Source organism: Buteo buteo, chromosome 12, assembly GCF_964188355.1.
Source record: "Buteo buteo chromosome 12, bButBut1.hap1.1, whole genome shotgun sequence".
Classification (NCBI taxonomy): Eukaryota; Metazoa; Chordata; class Aves; order Accipitriformes; family Accipitridae; genus Buteo; species Buteo buteo.
Window position 1 is genome coordinate 12,221,356 of NC_134182.1, and position 13,993 is coordinate 12,235,348.

General features: G+C 49.5%; 1 protein-coding gene across 3 annotated transcripts in view; it reads right to left on the reverse strand.

Moving 5' to 3' along the window:
* The window catches only part of VASH2 (vasohibin 2), a 37,955-nt gene extending 24,315 nt beyond the window's left edge, over window positions 1–13,640 (reverse strand). For 2 of the 3 annotated variants that reach the window (XM_075042693.1, XM_075042692.1), the window contains exons 1-3: window positions 13,089–13,640; window positions 7,745–7,833; window positions 5,333–5,389 (exon numbers count right to left, since the gene is read on the reverse strand). In XM_075042693.1, the coding sequence (XP_074898794.1) occupies window positions 5,333–5,389; window positions 7,745–7,833; window positions 13,089–13,391 (449 nt within the window). In that variant the 5' untranslated portion in view covers window positions 13,392–13,640. Of the gene's footprint in view, window positions 1–3,562; window positions 3,632–5,332; window positions 5,390–7,744; window positions 7,834–13,088 lie in introns of all 3 variants that reach the window. The other variant, XM_075042691.1, reaches the window with a different exon arrangement.
* Between the last annotated feature and the right edge of the window lie 353 nt (window positions 13,641–13,993).

The following is a 13,993-nucleotide window of genomic DNA, read 5'->3' on the forward strand; positions in this document are numbered from 1 at the left end:
TTACCCTTCGAGATCACTCTGAATCCCAATTCCACCTTGCGAAGCCTTGTCACCTTGTCCACCCTGGACTGCAAAGCACATCTATTAACAAACAATTAGTCTTATCCACACCATTAATGAAAAAACATTGACCTGGGACAGAGATTGCACACCTCAACTGACAAACTCTGCTAGGCAAGAGCAAGCTATTGGATAAGTACCACTTTCTAAGCGCTGCTTTCCACTAGGTTGGCTCCTTACATTAAATAGTTTTATTTAGACTCAAGGTCCCTGCCTAATCTGGAGGCTGCCAAAGCCATACTAAAGCAAAGATTATCACGTCCACAACTCCTCCTGATTGACAAAAGTTCTTACACTCTCATAGAAGGAAATTATCAGAAACAAGCTGTGCCAAACTATTACCTACCCTGAAACTGCACATAAACTCAAAAAGTTCCTAGACTTATCTTTTCCCTTATTTTTTTTAAAGGCCGGTATCTTTGCCTTCCCCAGTTTCCAGCAAGAGCTCCTATCCTCTCCACACTCTCTAAGAGAAGTATTAATGATTTGCAGGTTGCTTGTCAGTTCTCCAAGTGATCTAGGACAAAGGATGGAGCATCCAGCTTATTTGAAAATGACTCATTACAAGCACTCTTTGACTTGACCTTTCTCTATTTTCTTTCACTCCTAAATTCTTACCATGCTGTCTCAGTCGTTAATTATGACCAGAAAGTCTGCACAGTTAAACTTGTGAATGAAGATTTAAGGCAGAAAAGAATTAAAAAAACAGCATCAAGCATTGACTCTCTGCCTGAGCAGGGTTTGTTTCTGGGATTTTCTTTAAATCTTTCCAGTTATCTGAAAAGATTCCACATATATGGCTAATACAGTACTCATATCACAGATAGCTGGGAACTAGCCCAAAGTTATGCTCTCCACAGACCCCAGCGAGCATGGGGGGCAGCCCATCTCTTCCTGTAACTGGAGGGAGACTGCTACAGTCAAAAATAAGCATCATGCAGCTCCCCTCTTCGCAGCATTTACACCACTATCTAAAGCCTGCCAGGCAGATCTCTATTCCAAACCACGGTGAACATTTCTGCCTCTAACAAATGTAGCCAACAGGAACAGGCTGCATGCTTCTCCCTTGAGATCTAGTCCTTGGCAAATGGTGATATTTCCTTATTAATTGACTCAAATTTCTTTCAACATTTTCAGGAGCCCACCTGGATTATGTCCCTTGCTTTCTGCAGTAAGAGAGGGCCCATAGAGGAGTTGGTTTTGCCTTTTTAGGATGTTTACTGTTTAAAATGGCAGTGTCCGCAAACATCTCATGAGAACCATGAATTCCTTTCACTCCCAGATTTTTCACTAGGGCACCCAATTTCATATACAGGTTAGAAAAAGCTTCAAACATTTTAGCATACCCAAAACTGGAGAATCTCACCAGCTGGCACCCATCACACTGGAGTCACTACAGAGATGGCCATGCTTAGGAGGAGAGGTTGCTCATTACCTTCACCAGAAACACTCCTACAGCCTTCAATAAAATTTGTATTAGTGAGATCCTCCAGTACATTTTCCACAAAATTCTCCTTCGCCAGGATGCTGTACTTGCATGAGGTCCATAAAATCTCCCTCTCCCAAGTTTTTCTAAGGCTCCTGGAAGTTTTATTCTTCCCAATGAATCCAAGAGGTAAGTGAAAGGCATCAATAGGAGTAGAGAAAACAGAGCTGCTACCGCTCCCATGAATCTTCTCAAAACCAGTTTGTTTCAATAGCAGAAGCACTTCTACCACATGCTGAACGTAGCACCATATCTGTAACATTCTCCCTTTGTGCGAGAGAGAAGCAGATGTTCAAATGCCTTCTGCAGTCTATTGTCTGCAAATGGTATGAGCCCATTTGCCTTTATAGCCCCATCATGGTTCCTTAATAACATGGTGTGTTGAAACAGTATTATCCTCCGTCCCCCCCTTTGCTATTATTTGGTTGCATCGTTCCCACATGACTGTTTCTATCGCACTCTTTTATTGCGATTGATTACCCATTATATCTGCAGTCACTGAATGTCTCTCCATCTTCACAGAGCAGCTTCTGAGCTGTAATTTCTCAGAGCCCCCAGAACCTACCCAAACATCAGTTTTTGCTTCAGTTGTAGGTCCCACTGATCAGCTGGCACTTAACTGGAGGGGACAGCACAATACCACACCTATCTACACCCTCCCCGGATACTCTGTGGAGGACAAAGATATTTGTTCCTCCTTGTGGCTCATGCCTGCATCCTAGAACAGAAGCTTGCAAAGGGCTTATTCCTCCTTGTAAAGCCAGTAATAAAAGCCTGCTGGCATTGAATTCACAGTTCCAGATATTACTAGATATCCAGAAATATGGATTTTTTTTCTAAAGCTCTTACATAATCTAAGCTTGGAAGTTCTAAAGAATGTCTGTTTCAGTAAAAGGTACCATTTTCCATCAGACCAGCTGTACCCACAAAAGCTGTAATAGAGGTTTTGTCAGCATAAACCTGTACGGGAAAAGGAAAACCGGTCCTATCGGTGTCTCAAACACTCATATTGCATGCATACACATGTACCATGGATCAGTAGAGCTGAACTCCACAGGGTGCCCTTTACCTACCTAGTACAAAAGGGTACATCACAAAGCCTATGTGAAGGACACCATCCCAGGTCAGGATACCTGTATACTCGATTAGCAAAGCGCTCCTACGGTGGATGTAGCTACACCTGTAAACCTGGATTTTGTGCGAATACAGCCAGCTCATGCAAGGTTAGACACAGACACATTTTCAGACAGTTTGCCAGTAAAACAGGAACACCACACAGTTTGCAGAATCACATCTCTACCACCCCGACTCACGCAGCTACGCCAACAGAAATCTAACATTTTCAAAAGTGTTATCTGGAGTCTAGACAAATCCACAGGGCGTCTGGCAGTCTAGAAGTAAGTTGATAGCTAAAAGAAGGATTGTAAATACTGAATTATAGCAAGCCCATGTCCTTTAATGTTATGAGCTCCTATAGATAATTTATGTTCTTCTTCCTAAGCGCAGCCACGCATTTTTATTTTCTCATGCATCACACCCATGCTGACAGTAAATCTCTATAATATCTAGTCTTCCCTCCATAATAGAAAAACTCATTAATATGCCCCAGCTGCTTTAGGACACTTTCACATGAATTTATGAATATTCAATTTCCATCTAGTGCTCAGCTTCTTTGTGTCCGGCTACTGCTCTCTTAAAGAGAGGCTGCCAAAGATCTCGTAATACTTTCATTAGCTTTGAGCCCTCATATTATGAAATAAGCAATATGTTTAATATCAATAAATCACGGCTCTGGGAACAGCCTCAACTTTCAAGAGCCAGTGGCAATTGGAGGCACTCAGCATCTTGCCCGATCAACTTGCAAACACACACTTTGTCTTACAGTAAGCCAGGCCTTTCACACCACAGAAACTTGCTCAGAGCAGCGCTTGTCACCTCAGCACAAGAGGCCTGTTGTTGCCACACTGGAAGCAGATTTCTTGCAAAGTGGAACACACCTCCCAGGAAAAAACTCACAGGCGTAGGCAATTTTTCAGCTCCGATGAAAACTGGCCTGGCAGCAGGAAAACAAATGACCAAGGACAACTGCAAGAGAAGATATCCTCAGCTGTTATGAACAGCCACACACCCCAGGTGAAGGAAAGCCTTCAGGGACACCTCAACATTATCAATACGTTATTCCCCTTCTCAAAGTTAGAGAAACCAAGACAGGGCAAGCGCTTGAGCCACACTGCAATACAACAGGATCTGGGCAGCTCCATAAGTGTGCTCCTAACAGCTCCGCTAGTCCTAGCATTCCCGTCCATCAGGTCAAGGAGCAAAGCAGCACAGGTCTTAACACTGTGCAAGTCCAGCATAGACCAGGTGCAGGCAACTGTGCCTGGCAAGCTGGAAGCAGCTGCCCCAAGGGATTGGATCATTTCCAGGTGCACTTTCCTTAACTCTGCAAAAGCCCTGCCAGCACACACCAAGTCACCCACAGGAGTCCTAAGAGCAACAGGACAAGGAGAGAAGTCAGACATGAGTCCCCAAGCAAACACTAAGGCAGATAAATAGAGGAAATGGCATCACTTAGGAGAGGATCCAAAGCCATGGGTACATCTCCAGCTGCGAGCACCATATTGGCTCCCTTCCAGGAAAGAGTACCATCCTCGTAAGCCAGGCTTTCATCCAGCCCAGGAGGACACTGACCTTTCAAGTGGTGAGTGCTGAGCATAATTCTTTTTCATCCTCCACTTCCTTGGAAAAAAGTAATGGGACAACTTTAAAAATGAGTGACCAGCCTGAAAATTGGTTTAAGCTTCTGTAAACCCATCTATCATTCAAGGCACAAGATTTCTTCTAAACTAGTTCCACCAGTGCAGTGAATATTACATAGAGAAAGGAAGTGGGAAAGATTGCTGTCAGCAAGATGAAAACCTGAAGCACAGAGCTGGGATGGTAACTGGAATTTACAGTGATGGACCATTAGATTAATGACAGACAGCTGGGGAGAACTAGAGACAGGCCAGTCTACAGGAGTAATATATTCCACTTATCTAAATTTCACCCTAAAATAAAAGCATGATGTTGTCAACATCACTTCCCACCACAACCTGCTAATTTACTGGGTCCTACTGAAGTGCTGTCCTATGTATGATGCAGTTCTTACATGCAAAGGATCCCAGCTCTCTGTTGCCAGGCTCCCTGTGCACATGTTCGTACTTGTATTGCACAGCTCATCCCAACCAGTGCTAGAGTTCACCACGTGGAAGGAACAGCAAGATAAGTGGCAATGGAAGAAGCACAGCCATGACTTTAAAGGTCCACTGTGATCTCCCAGGGGAAAGGACTGCACCTGAGACATCAAAATTCCTGCAGCGTTTTGCACAGCTGATCTCTTCCTACCATCAGCAAAGGGCATTACAGCACAACCAGAATATCAGGACTTACATAGTTTCCATAAAAGCAGCCCAGCCCTCCCAACCCAACACCAACAAGCAAGAACTGAGTTTTCCCAGCCTTGTGCATTCAGCTTTGGACTGTAGCTATGCAGCTCCCATGCAGCTGCTGAGCAAGACCAGCCCTTCCCCTCGTTGGCTCTCAATGGGTCCATTTGCCACCTGGCAGCAAGCTGGGACCCTCCTTGCAAAGGCAGCAACATACACAGTTTTGGCCCTGCCAAAGGAGCCATGGCATGGAGGAGACAGCCCTCCCATGCTGTGGTGCTACAGTGCTTCAATGCCCAAGGTGATCATCTGGCATGATGTAGGACAAGAGCACTAGACCACTTCCTGAGACACTTACCCACTTAGAGGTCTGGTTTTTCTGATCTCGAAGAACTGTGTTCCCGTGTGATTGTATCTGAATTTTGTCTGTTAAAGGAAAGTGACTTGAACAGTCAAACAATAAAACAAAAATGCTCAAAAGGTAAATTTCAGTTCTGATTTCCTGGTGAAACATAAAACAAGTAGAAAAACTACTGACTCTTAACAGAGATGAAACCCTGGCATGTGAAATAAAGCAATTTTTTCACTTTCTTTTTATATGACATTAACCAGCATTAGGTGGAGAGTCAAGCAAAAAGGTTGTTTGTCTAAAACGACACTTAAATTTGGCATTTGAGGGTTATGAATTCTCTTTTCTTCTAGGTCCCACTCACTATTAGGTTACAAGTTTGAAAAGAAGTCTCTCATTTGGGTAAGAGAAAGCTTTTAGTCTACCCAAACCAATCAACATCATTCATGGTTTGAAAGAACTTAATTCCATTATAAGTTTTTGACTCAGTCAGCCACATAGCTCATGTATGACCTGTAAACCAAAAGCACTACAGGTGCATCCATTTACACCTAGGAAATATAAATCATTCCCTAAAAAACACAATGCACTTGAAATGGAAAAAGCCAGCTAGATGCAACTCAAGAACATTAGTTAACACTATGAGCATAGGAGAAAAGTTAATCACAAAGGATGCCAGCGTACAGTCACCCATCAACCAAACCTCACCACCACTTGCCTAGGAGTGCAAACTACCATGCAGCAGCAGCAGCATCACCAAAAGCAGCCTCTTCCCTGCTCCTTGAGCTTAGCTGTTCAAGCAGTAATGCAGTAAATCGGATCAGGAAACCAATCTGTCCAGTAAAAACAACACAAACCGTCCCCCTCAACAACAACAACAAAAATCACACCATCCACTTAATTTTGCTAGGTTATTTTTCCAGTTGAATCTGTTCCCCAGCCTAGCTCCCAACATGGCCACAAGAACATTCATGCCAGCAAAATTGTGGCGGTGATACCAGGCAGAAACAGGTGACCCCATGGAGGCAAAGGGTACCTTGCGAGGCATAAATAGCACAGCTGCTGGCTGTATAACCATGGTCTAAATAAAAACTCCAGCTCTCACCAGGATGCTCTGAACTGACTTCAATTAGAGTTCAGAGTTCTCCAGAAACAAGGCTTTGCTTCCCTCCTACCTTCAAAACCTAATTCATGAGGCCCTTTCGGAGTGCTCTGAACAAAGCATACAGACTCTTTTAGCCCTCAGAGGAAGCCCAGACCCTGTTCCCCAGCCCACTTTGAAGCTTTTCTGAACACAGATCCAAACCCCATGCCTAAGGCCTGCTCCTGCTACATAGCAGAGTGCAGGATTTCAAAACCACAGTGGGGAGCAGGGGGATACAATTTTTGGAGCTCTGTGTGACATGCTGTCCTCTCCGATACAACCCCACTGAGCCTCTCGTCCTGCCCAAGCAGCCAACAGGCAGAAGAGAAATGTGCCATCCCCCTGCAGAGCAGGCTGGCCCCAGCCTCCCTTCCCAGAGCAGCTGCTGTGGCTCCAGCCCCTGCTGCCGCCTTGATCCCAACCACTACTCCCCAGAAGGCTAACCGAGCCAGCTATTTTTGGATGCTCTTCCAGCTGCCACCCATATCCTTTCTTAATCCTTACCAGGACTTTACATTCATTCCTCATCACCACTGCTTCCCCCTACACACACATGCACACACACAAAAAGGGAGAGTTTACGAAAAAGGAAAACCAAGAGAAGAGCAGCATCTGGACCAGCAACCATCTCCCCCAACATGGTCTGTCAGCAATGGAAATGGTCAGGTATTAGGCATGGGGCAGCAATAGGGAGGCTGGATAGATACGTACATCTCTGATGAAGCCCTAAAGCAAGGTGGGACATCCAGAAGGGGACAATTCCTTTGGTCAGCTCCTGTGTCACAGGCAAGCCTGCCCACCTCAGGGTCACGACAGCTGCTTGTGCCCCCATCCCAAAGACAAACACTACCTGCAAGCTGAGCACGTACGCAGTACTCAGGGAGCCTGCAGCGGCTGCCAGGGCAGAGGGAGGAAGGGTTTGCCACAACACCGTCTCTCCCTTAGTTGCTTTACGACAAGATGCCATATTATTTCTCCAGGCATCACCATCTGATCATAATATCCTCCTAAACCAACTTCAAAATAAGCATTTCTACTCCCACCAACATCACTTCAGTTAAATTCTTCAGAATCATTTAAAGTTAATTACATCTCCCAGAGGACTGCTGTGACAAGCTCAGTGCTGCAGGTGCTATCACAAATCCTTAGAGGCATCCTTTCACCCCCAAATGATCCCAAGCCCTTGAAACCAGCTAGTGCTTTGGTAAAGCCCCTGTTAATTCATGCCAGGCACAAGCCAGACTTCTCTTCGGAGACTGCACGCTGGAGAAGGATACTGCAGCATCTTCATGTAGGTCTGTATTGCCTGGAGCCATTCTGGGATCGACATGGAGAGCTTGTAGTTTGGCACTGGTGGCACTGAGGGCTGGACACAAAAAAAAAGATAAATAGGTTAGACAGTTACCGCTCCCTGCAGAGCGGATAAGTGATTTACTTGGGCAGCGGCATGTGCTTAGTGCAACGCAACGCGGCAGCACAGATGGCTTAAACCCCACGTGAACTCAAGCATCAGCAAAGTCAGCCCTCTGACAACGAGGGCTGCCATGCACCAGAGCCAGCCTCTTCCCTGCTGGCACGGAGAGGCCAGGGCAGGCCCCCATCACAGCAGGCTGCTTGCCACGGCCACTGCTGTCCCTCAAACACCACACTACAAGGGCAGGCAGTCCAGCGCAGAAGGCCAATGCTTCCCTTTTTTCCCCTCTAACACAGGGTAGTTTGGATGAGCAGAGTCCCAGAGCTGGTTCTGCTGTCCTCCCTCCCCCAGAAAGCCATTTCAAGTCTAATTTTTGGTTTCCTCTACCACAAGAGAAAGATAAAAGGAGACAAGGATCCTGGGCTGCATAATTTCCCATGTGCCACTTGTCAGCAGCACACTTGCTGGGCAGGAAGCACAGGGTACCTAGAAGACCACCTGAGACCCAGATATTTAATGATATTAAGACACTTAAAGATATAGACTGGCAACATAATGGGATTTTTCCAAAATCCCATAAGACATCTGCTTGTGCCTAAGCACTTTTAAGAAACCAGGCCCTCAATCCATATTTAATCCCCTCAGCTACATGGCTCCTGAGCCTGTAACCATGCAGGAAAGGGGCATGGCCTTGTCCCAAGTCCCCTTATTTTAGGGGCAAGACTGCAAAATATAGGGTCAGCATGTGTTAAAGTGGGCAGCGTGGCTAAAAATAAGCTAGTACAATTCTCACCAATGTAGTGGAGGAAACAGTTTATTTAAATATTAATGCAGACCGCAATTCAGGAACCAGCAACTTAGGCAGCTGTGACGCAAAGCGCAAAGGAAAGCATGTGGCATCTGCAGGCCCATGATGTCATTACAATAGTTTGAAGATCACTTTTCAAGTCAGCAATTACAGATAAAAAAAAGCAAGTTTGGGCCATATGGGGCCATGTCCACCACACAGACTTTCTTCTCTGCTTCTCACCTCCAGTAAGATGGAGGGATTGCATGTTTGCTTTCAGACAGCACGAGCCAATGATCCCAAGATGACCAAAACCCAGCATTTACTACATGTACCTAATTACTACAGTCAAATTGTAAATACACCTCAGAGAAGGGAAAAAACCAAAATAGAGACTCGTACATTACTGGCACACAGAAATGTGTTTTAAGTGGCATGGCAAGCAGACATATGTCCAGGCCTCCAGCTCGCTGCTGCCATCCCCAGCGCCACATGGGAGACAACCAGCACACGTACACGGGTTTTCTCTCCTCACAAGTGGGAGTTACAAGACAGACTCATTAGTGCTTCTTAATCACAATTTCCACACCTAAGCTCTTCATTAGAGGCAATTTTTCTGTTTCACAAGTTCCTTCCACCCCTGGCCCCTTTGGCCTGGATGAATTATTCACCTGTCCCTCCTGGCACTAAGGCAGGCCTGGACTCAACACACCAGACAGGGCTTGAGTTTCAGGAGCAGCAAGTGGCTGAAAGAAGGAATCAAGGCAGGCCTGTCAAATCCTTCCAGGGGTAGTAATTTCTGCTCTGATATAAACACTCCCTTTCTTCATAGATAAAGAAACTCTGGGTGCACACATTGCGCTTACACAACACAACATGCCAAGGCAATGGGAGTCCCAGCCAGTGAGAGGCCTGGCTGCCGCAGAGCGGCTGGGGGCGATAGCACTCCTTTCCCAGCCCTCCATAAAATGGAGGCCCCTACCCTTGCCCAGCTTCAGGACAGGACAGCATCCCATAGGGACCTCACCAGTGCGGAGGGATGCAGCCCTTGCTGTAACCCACAGCAGCCACCCTCACCCGTGCTTCCCCATCTCCAAGGTGGAAAATAATCGTGTCAGCCACCGGGGTTGCTTGGGTAAAGAGGACCAGGGTTTTGCCAACAGCTGACACATATCCCATCACCTGTCTGTTAAAGTTACCTCAGCAGACCTGCCAAGCCAGCAGGCCCAAGGCCCTTCAGATCTCAAGCAACGTGGAAGAAGCGTCCATCGGTCTTCCCCCGTGCAGGACGGCACACTGCTCTCCTCTTTCCAGTGCCGGGTGGGCAGTACACGGCACCATGCCACCAGCCAGGCCAGGCAGCGGACAGCCACCCGCCACTCCCACTGCCTCCAAACAAAACCCATTTTTTTCATCCCCCAGATCTCTGCCCTGGCTGCAGAAGCACCGATCCTGGGCACTCAGCCAGCATAGAGCAGAAGCCAGGGCTGCACCATACCACAGCAAAGGAAAGCACCACGTTGTTGCGGTTGAGGCTGCAGCCCTCCAGCTACCGGTGCACATCCCAGCTCAGCAGCCAGGAGCCGACGAGGGTTTGTAGCGGGAGGCCAGAGCCGCCAAGAGGAAATGCAGACACAGCACTACACACCATGAATTTGTAAAGCCAGTTAAATTCAGAGACCAGGCAGTTGAAAGGCCTTGACCCTGTATTAGTATTTCCAAGCAATGGCAGCTCCAGAGACAGCAGAGCCGCTGCAGCACAAGACCTTGTGGCAGAGCTGGAGACCGTCATCCTGTGGCTGGAAACACTGTAGTCTCAGTTCACCACAGACATCCTGTGTGAAACTCATCTTGCCTGACTCCACTGCGTCTCATTTAATGACCGGAAAGTCATTTTCTGCTAGCTTGCCCTGCAAGTATGCTGTTACCTAGCACAGATGAAGCTGGCAGTCTGGAGCCCTCAAAGCTAGTGAGAGGTTCAATTCATTAAGATCTACAAGTATCTCCAAGATCACAGGCCACATAAAGGACTGCACAGCCCTTCCAAACCTGGAGCCCGCACCCTTCCCAGAGCTCAAGCCAAAAGTCAGGCATGTGGGGGGCAACCAAGGGACCCCCCCCAAGTTCCAAAATTGCCCCCCTTGCAGACAAGCTGGTTTTTTTGTGAGGACTCTTCCTCCCCAGGAGAGACGCAGCCCTGCGGTTTCCATTTGTTCCAGTAAGGACAACCTTGCCAATACAGTAAGAAGCTACTTACTGCCCTGCATGTATGATTGCTGACACTAATACCAAGATGATTAGAGCCATCAAGTGGAGCTTCTTGGGGAGGGGATGAAAACTCTCTCCCATCACCAGGGATTAAGAACAGATCAGATGTAAAAAATGGAGCAGCTGCACACACCAGTCGCTCAGCCTCCACCAACTACCAATGCAAGCAGATTACAAGCCATCTTCTCACAGGCATGAGTTTCTCTCATCACTCCCCATCAGCACTACCTGGTCTTTTGCAGGGTGCCACATACCCAGCAGCACAAGCCAATTAAAAAAGCTGTACCATCATTTAAGGAACAACTCTCCCTCACATTCCTACTCAAACCCAGAAATTACCGTCACAACCTTAGCAACCCACTACCACTTTGCAGCATACCAACCTGCTCCTAACCTTCACTTGCTCACCTGAGGTGTGTTAACCTCAAATAAGGACCAGGTGGTCCTCAAACTACCCTCTGACCCCAGAGGTCCCAGCAAGAGGGAGCCAGCAAGAATTAGTTAGTCACAGGGAACACCAGGCCCTTCTACCCCTGAAGAAGTTAACCACTACGACAGGGAGTTTGCTGCCAGACAGTGCAGAAGGAACACAGGACAACTCTTACAGCACCCTCCACTGATCAGCCACTAGTAGCTAACATCAGATGATTTAGCCAAGCAGATTTCAAAATATTTTTCCTCCTACCCAGCTTCAGCACATGCCACACCAAGTCAACCTCATGCTTCAGCACTGAGGAAGAAGCCACGGGCAATGCTCTCTGGGGCACTCTGGCAGGCAGCACGTCGGCACATTGGAGCCACTGGCATGTCTCTCACCTGACGCTTTGTCAGTCACTACAGGTATCACCAGTAAAAGTTACGTGCTTTGGAGCTGGGAAGTAAGGGAAGGAAATCAAGTCCAGCATGTGTTTTGTCATCTCTTAACACCAAACAGATCTGCAGGCCATTTAGACTAGTGTAAGCTGGTCATGCTGCTGAAACTAGAAGTTCTGCCTTGCCCCTGCCCCTTCATTTCTACCTCAAGCGCTTCTGCAACTATGAGATGAACCACACCAAGGAACCACAGGCAAACCCAGCATAACCAGATTATTCTTTAGCTGAATCTGCTCCCCCATCCAAACAAAGGCTGGTGCCGGCACGAGGGAAGCAAGGGAATGGAGAGAAAGAGATTGCCCCTTTTGCACTTACGCTGAACTAAACATTACAGAAGAGAGATGAAAGGCCTTTTCAGCCTGCATCTCATGTGACAAGCACCTTCGCAAGATGCCCTACTCACTATACTTTCAAACGCTCCATGCACAGAATTTTTCCTTTCTACCCCACGTAAAGAACAAGCATACATATCACTGGCAACCAGAACAGTGACAACGCCAGCCCAACCATCTCTCACCCCAGCATGCAGAGGGGTGTGAATCAACACCGGCTTCAGCGGTCAGCTCAGATTAATGCTGCTTGGTGGGAGGAGTGAATCAAGCTCAAAGTCTGCCAAAGCTGACAGCATTCAAGACTGTGATCAGTAATGCAGCGCAGTGGTGAGAAGCCTTGGAACATCAGCAGACAACAACATTTTATTTGCTGGCTGGAGGAAAAAAGACTTGGGTCAGGCAGAGCTGTTTGGAGCTTGTACCAAGGAACGTACAAGACAAAAGCGTCTGGAATCTTTCCATGTACTGGAAATGAAACGTCTGAGTTTTAAATCCCTTATTACATTTCAGGAGCAAGGCTGTGTTTTAAGAAATGCCTGCGTTCCAAAGAGCTGGGCAAGATGTGCTTTAAATCGCACAAAGCGCTTCATTCATTCTCTGAAGACGTCTTTTTTTCTCGTTTCCCGCTTCCCCCTCCCCAAGATCAGAAAATAATTTTCTTCCTCCTTGTTTCCCAGGGCACCAACTCCAGCTCCTAAGCATCCCGCGGCACCATACCCGTCTCGTCTCTTTTCGAACAGCAGGCGCTCCCGCCTTCCCCTCGCTGCCCCTCGCAGCGGGCAGGGGCCGAGGGCACCCTCGGGGCCGAGGCGCGACGCCCTCCTGCCCGGCCCTCGTGCGTCCCCTCCACGCCCACAAAACCGGGCAGCCGCGGGACGTCTGCCCCGGGGCTTTGTGGCAGCCCCTCTTTTTTTAAGAGGGGAGGGGGGGGGGCGGCTTCGCCTTACCCGAGCCAGGCGGGCGGCGCTCCGGATGGCCGCCGCCACGGCGCCGCCGTCGGGGTGCACCCGCTCCACGTGCCCCCACATCCGCTCCCAGGTCTGCCCGTCCATGGGGAAGCCGCTCTTGTTCACCAGGAAGAGCGACCCGCCGTCCCGCTGCTCCTCCTCCTCCGAGCCGCCGCCGCTCCCGCCGCCGCCGCCGCCCGCCGCCCGCGGCTGGGCGCTCCGCGACCGGCCCCCCGCCTTGCCGACCGCCGCGCGGCGGGTGCTCCCGGAGCCGCCGCCGCCGCCCGCCGCCGCGCCCGTCATGGCCCCGCGGCCATGCCCGAGCCCGGGCGCGCCGCGGGGACCGCTGTCGGGAGGTGCCCCGAGGCCTGGCCGCCGCCCGGGCCCCCTCTCTCTGTATACGTAGTGTGTATATGTATGTGTGTGTGTCTTACGTGCGTGCGGAGGAGGCTGGGCGCGGGGACGGCCCCCTCCCTAGCGGCGGGCGCCCGCTCGCCCCGGCCCGGCCCCAGCCGCGCTGGGGGCGCGCCCCGCGCCGCGCTCCATGCCGCCGCGTTACCACGCTACCGGCCGCCCGCCCGCCCTCGGCGCGCTCCTATTGGCGGCCGCAACAAAGAGGGGCGGGGCTCGGGGGGCGGGGCGAGCCGTGACCGGCGGAGACGCTGCCGGGAGGCGCCCCCTGCCGGGCGGCCCGGATCGCCGGAGCGGGCGGCGCAGGCTGAGCCCCGTCGCCCGGAGCCGCCCGGCGTGGGGCTGCGGGTCCCGGCCCGCCGTGTCGTGCCGTGCCGTGCCGTGCCGTGCCGTGCCGTGCCAGCCCCCGCTGCGTGAGGGGCGCCTGAAAATCAAACCTGGGCTGTCAAACAGCTGGGCTGTTCCGTTCTTCCTGACGGAGCTGGAAAATGCAT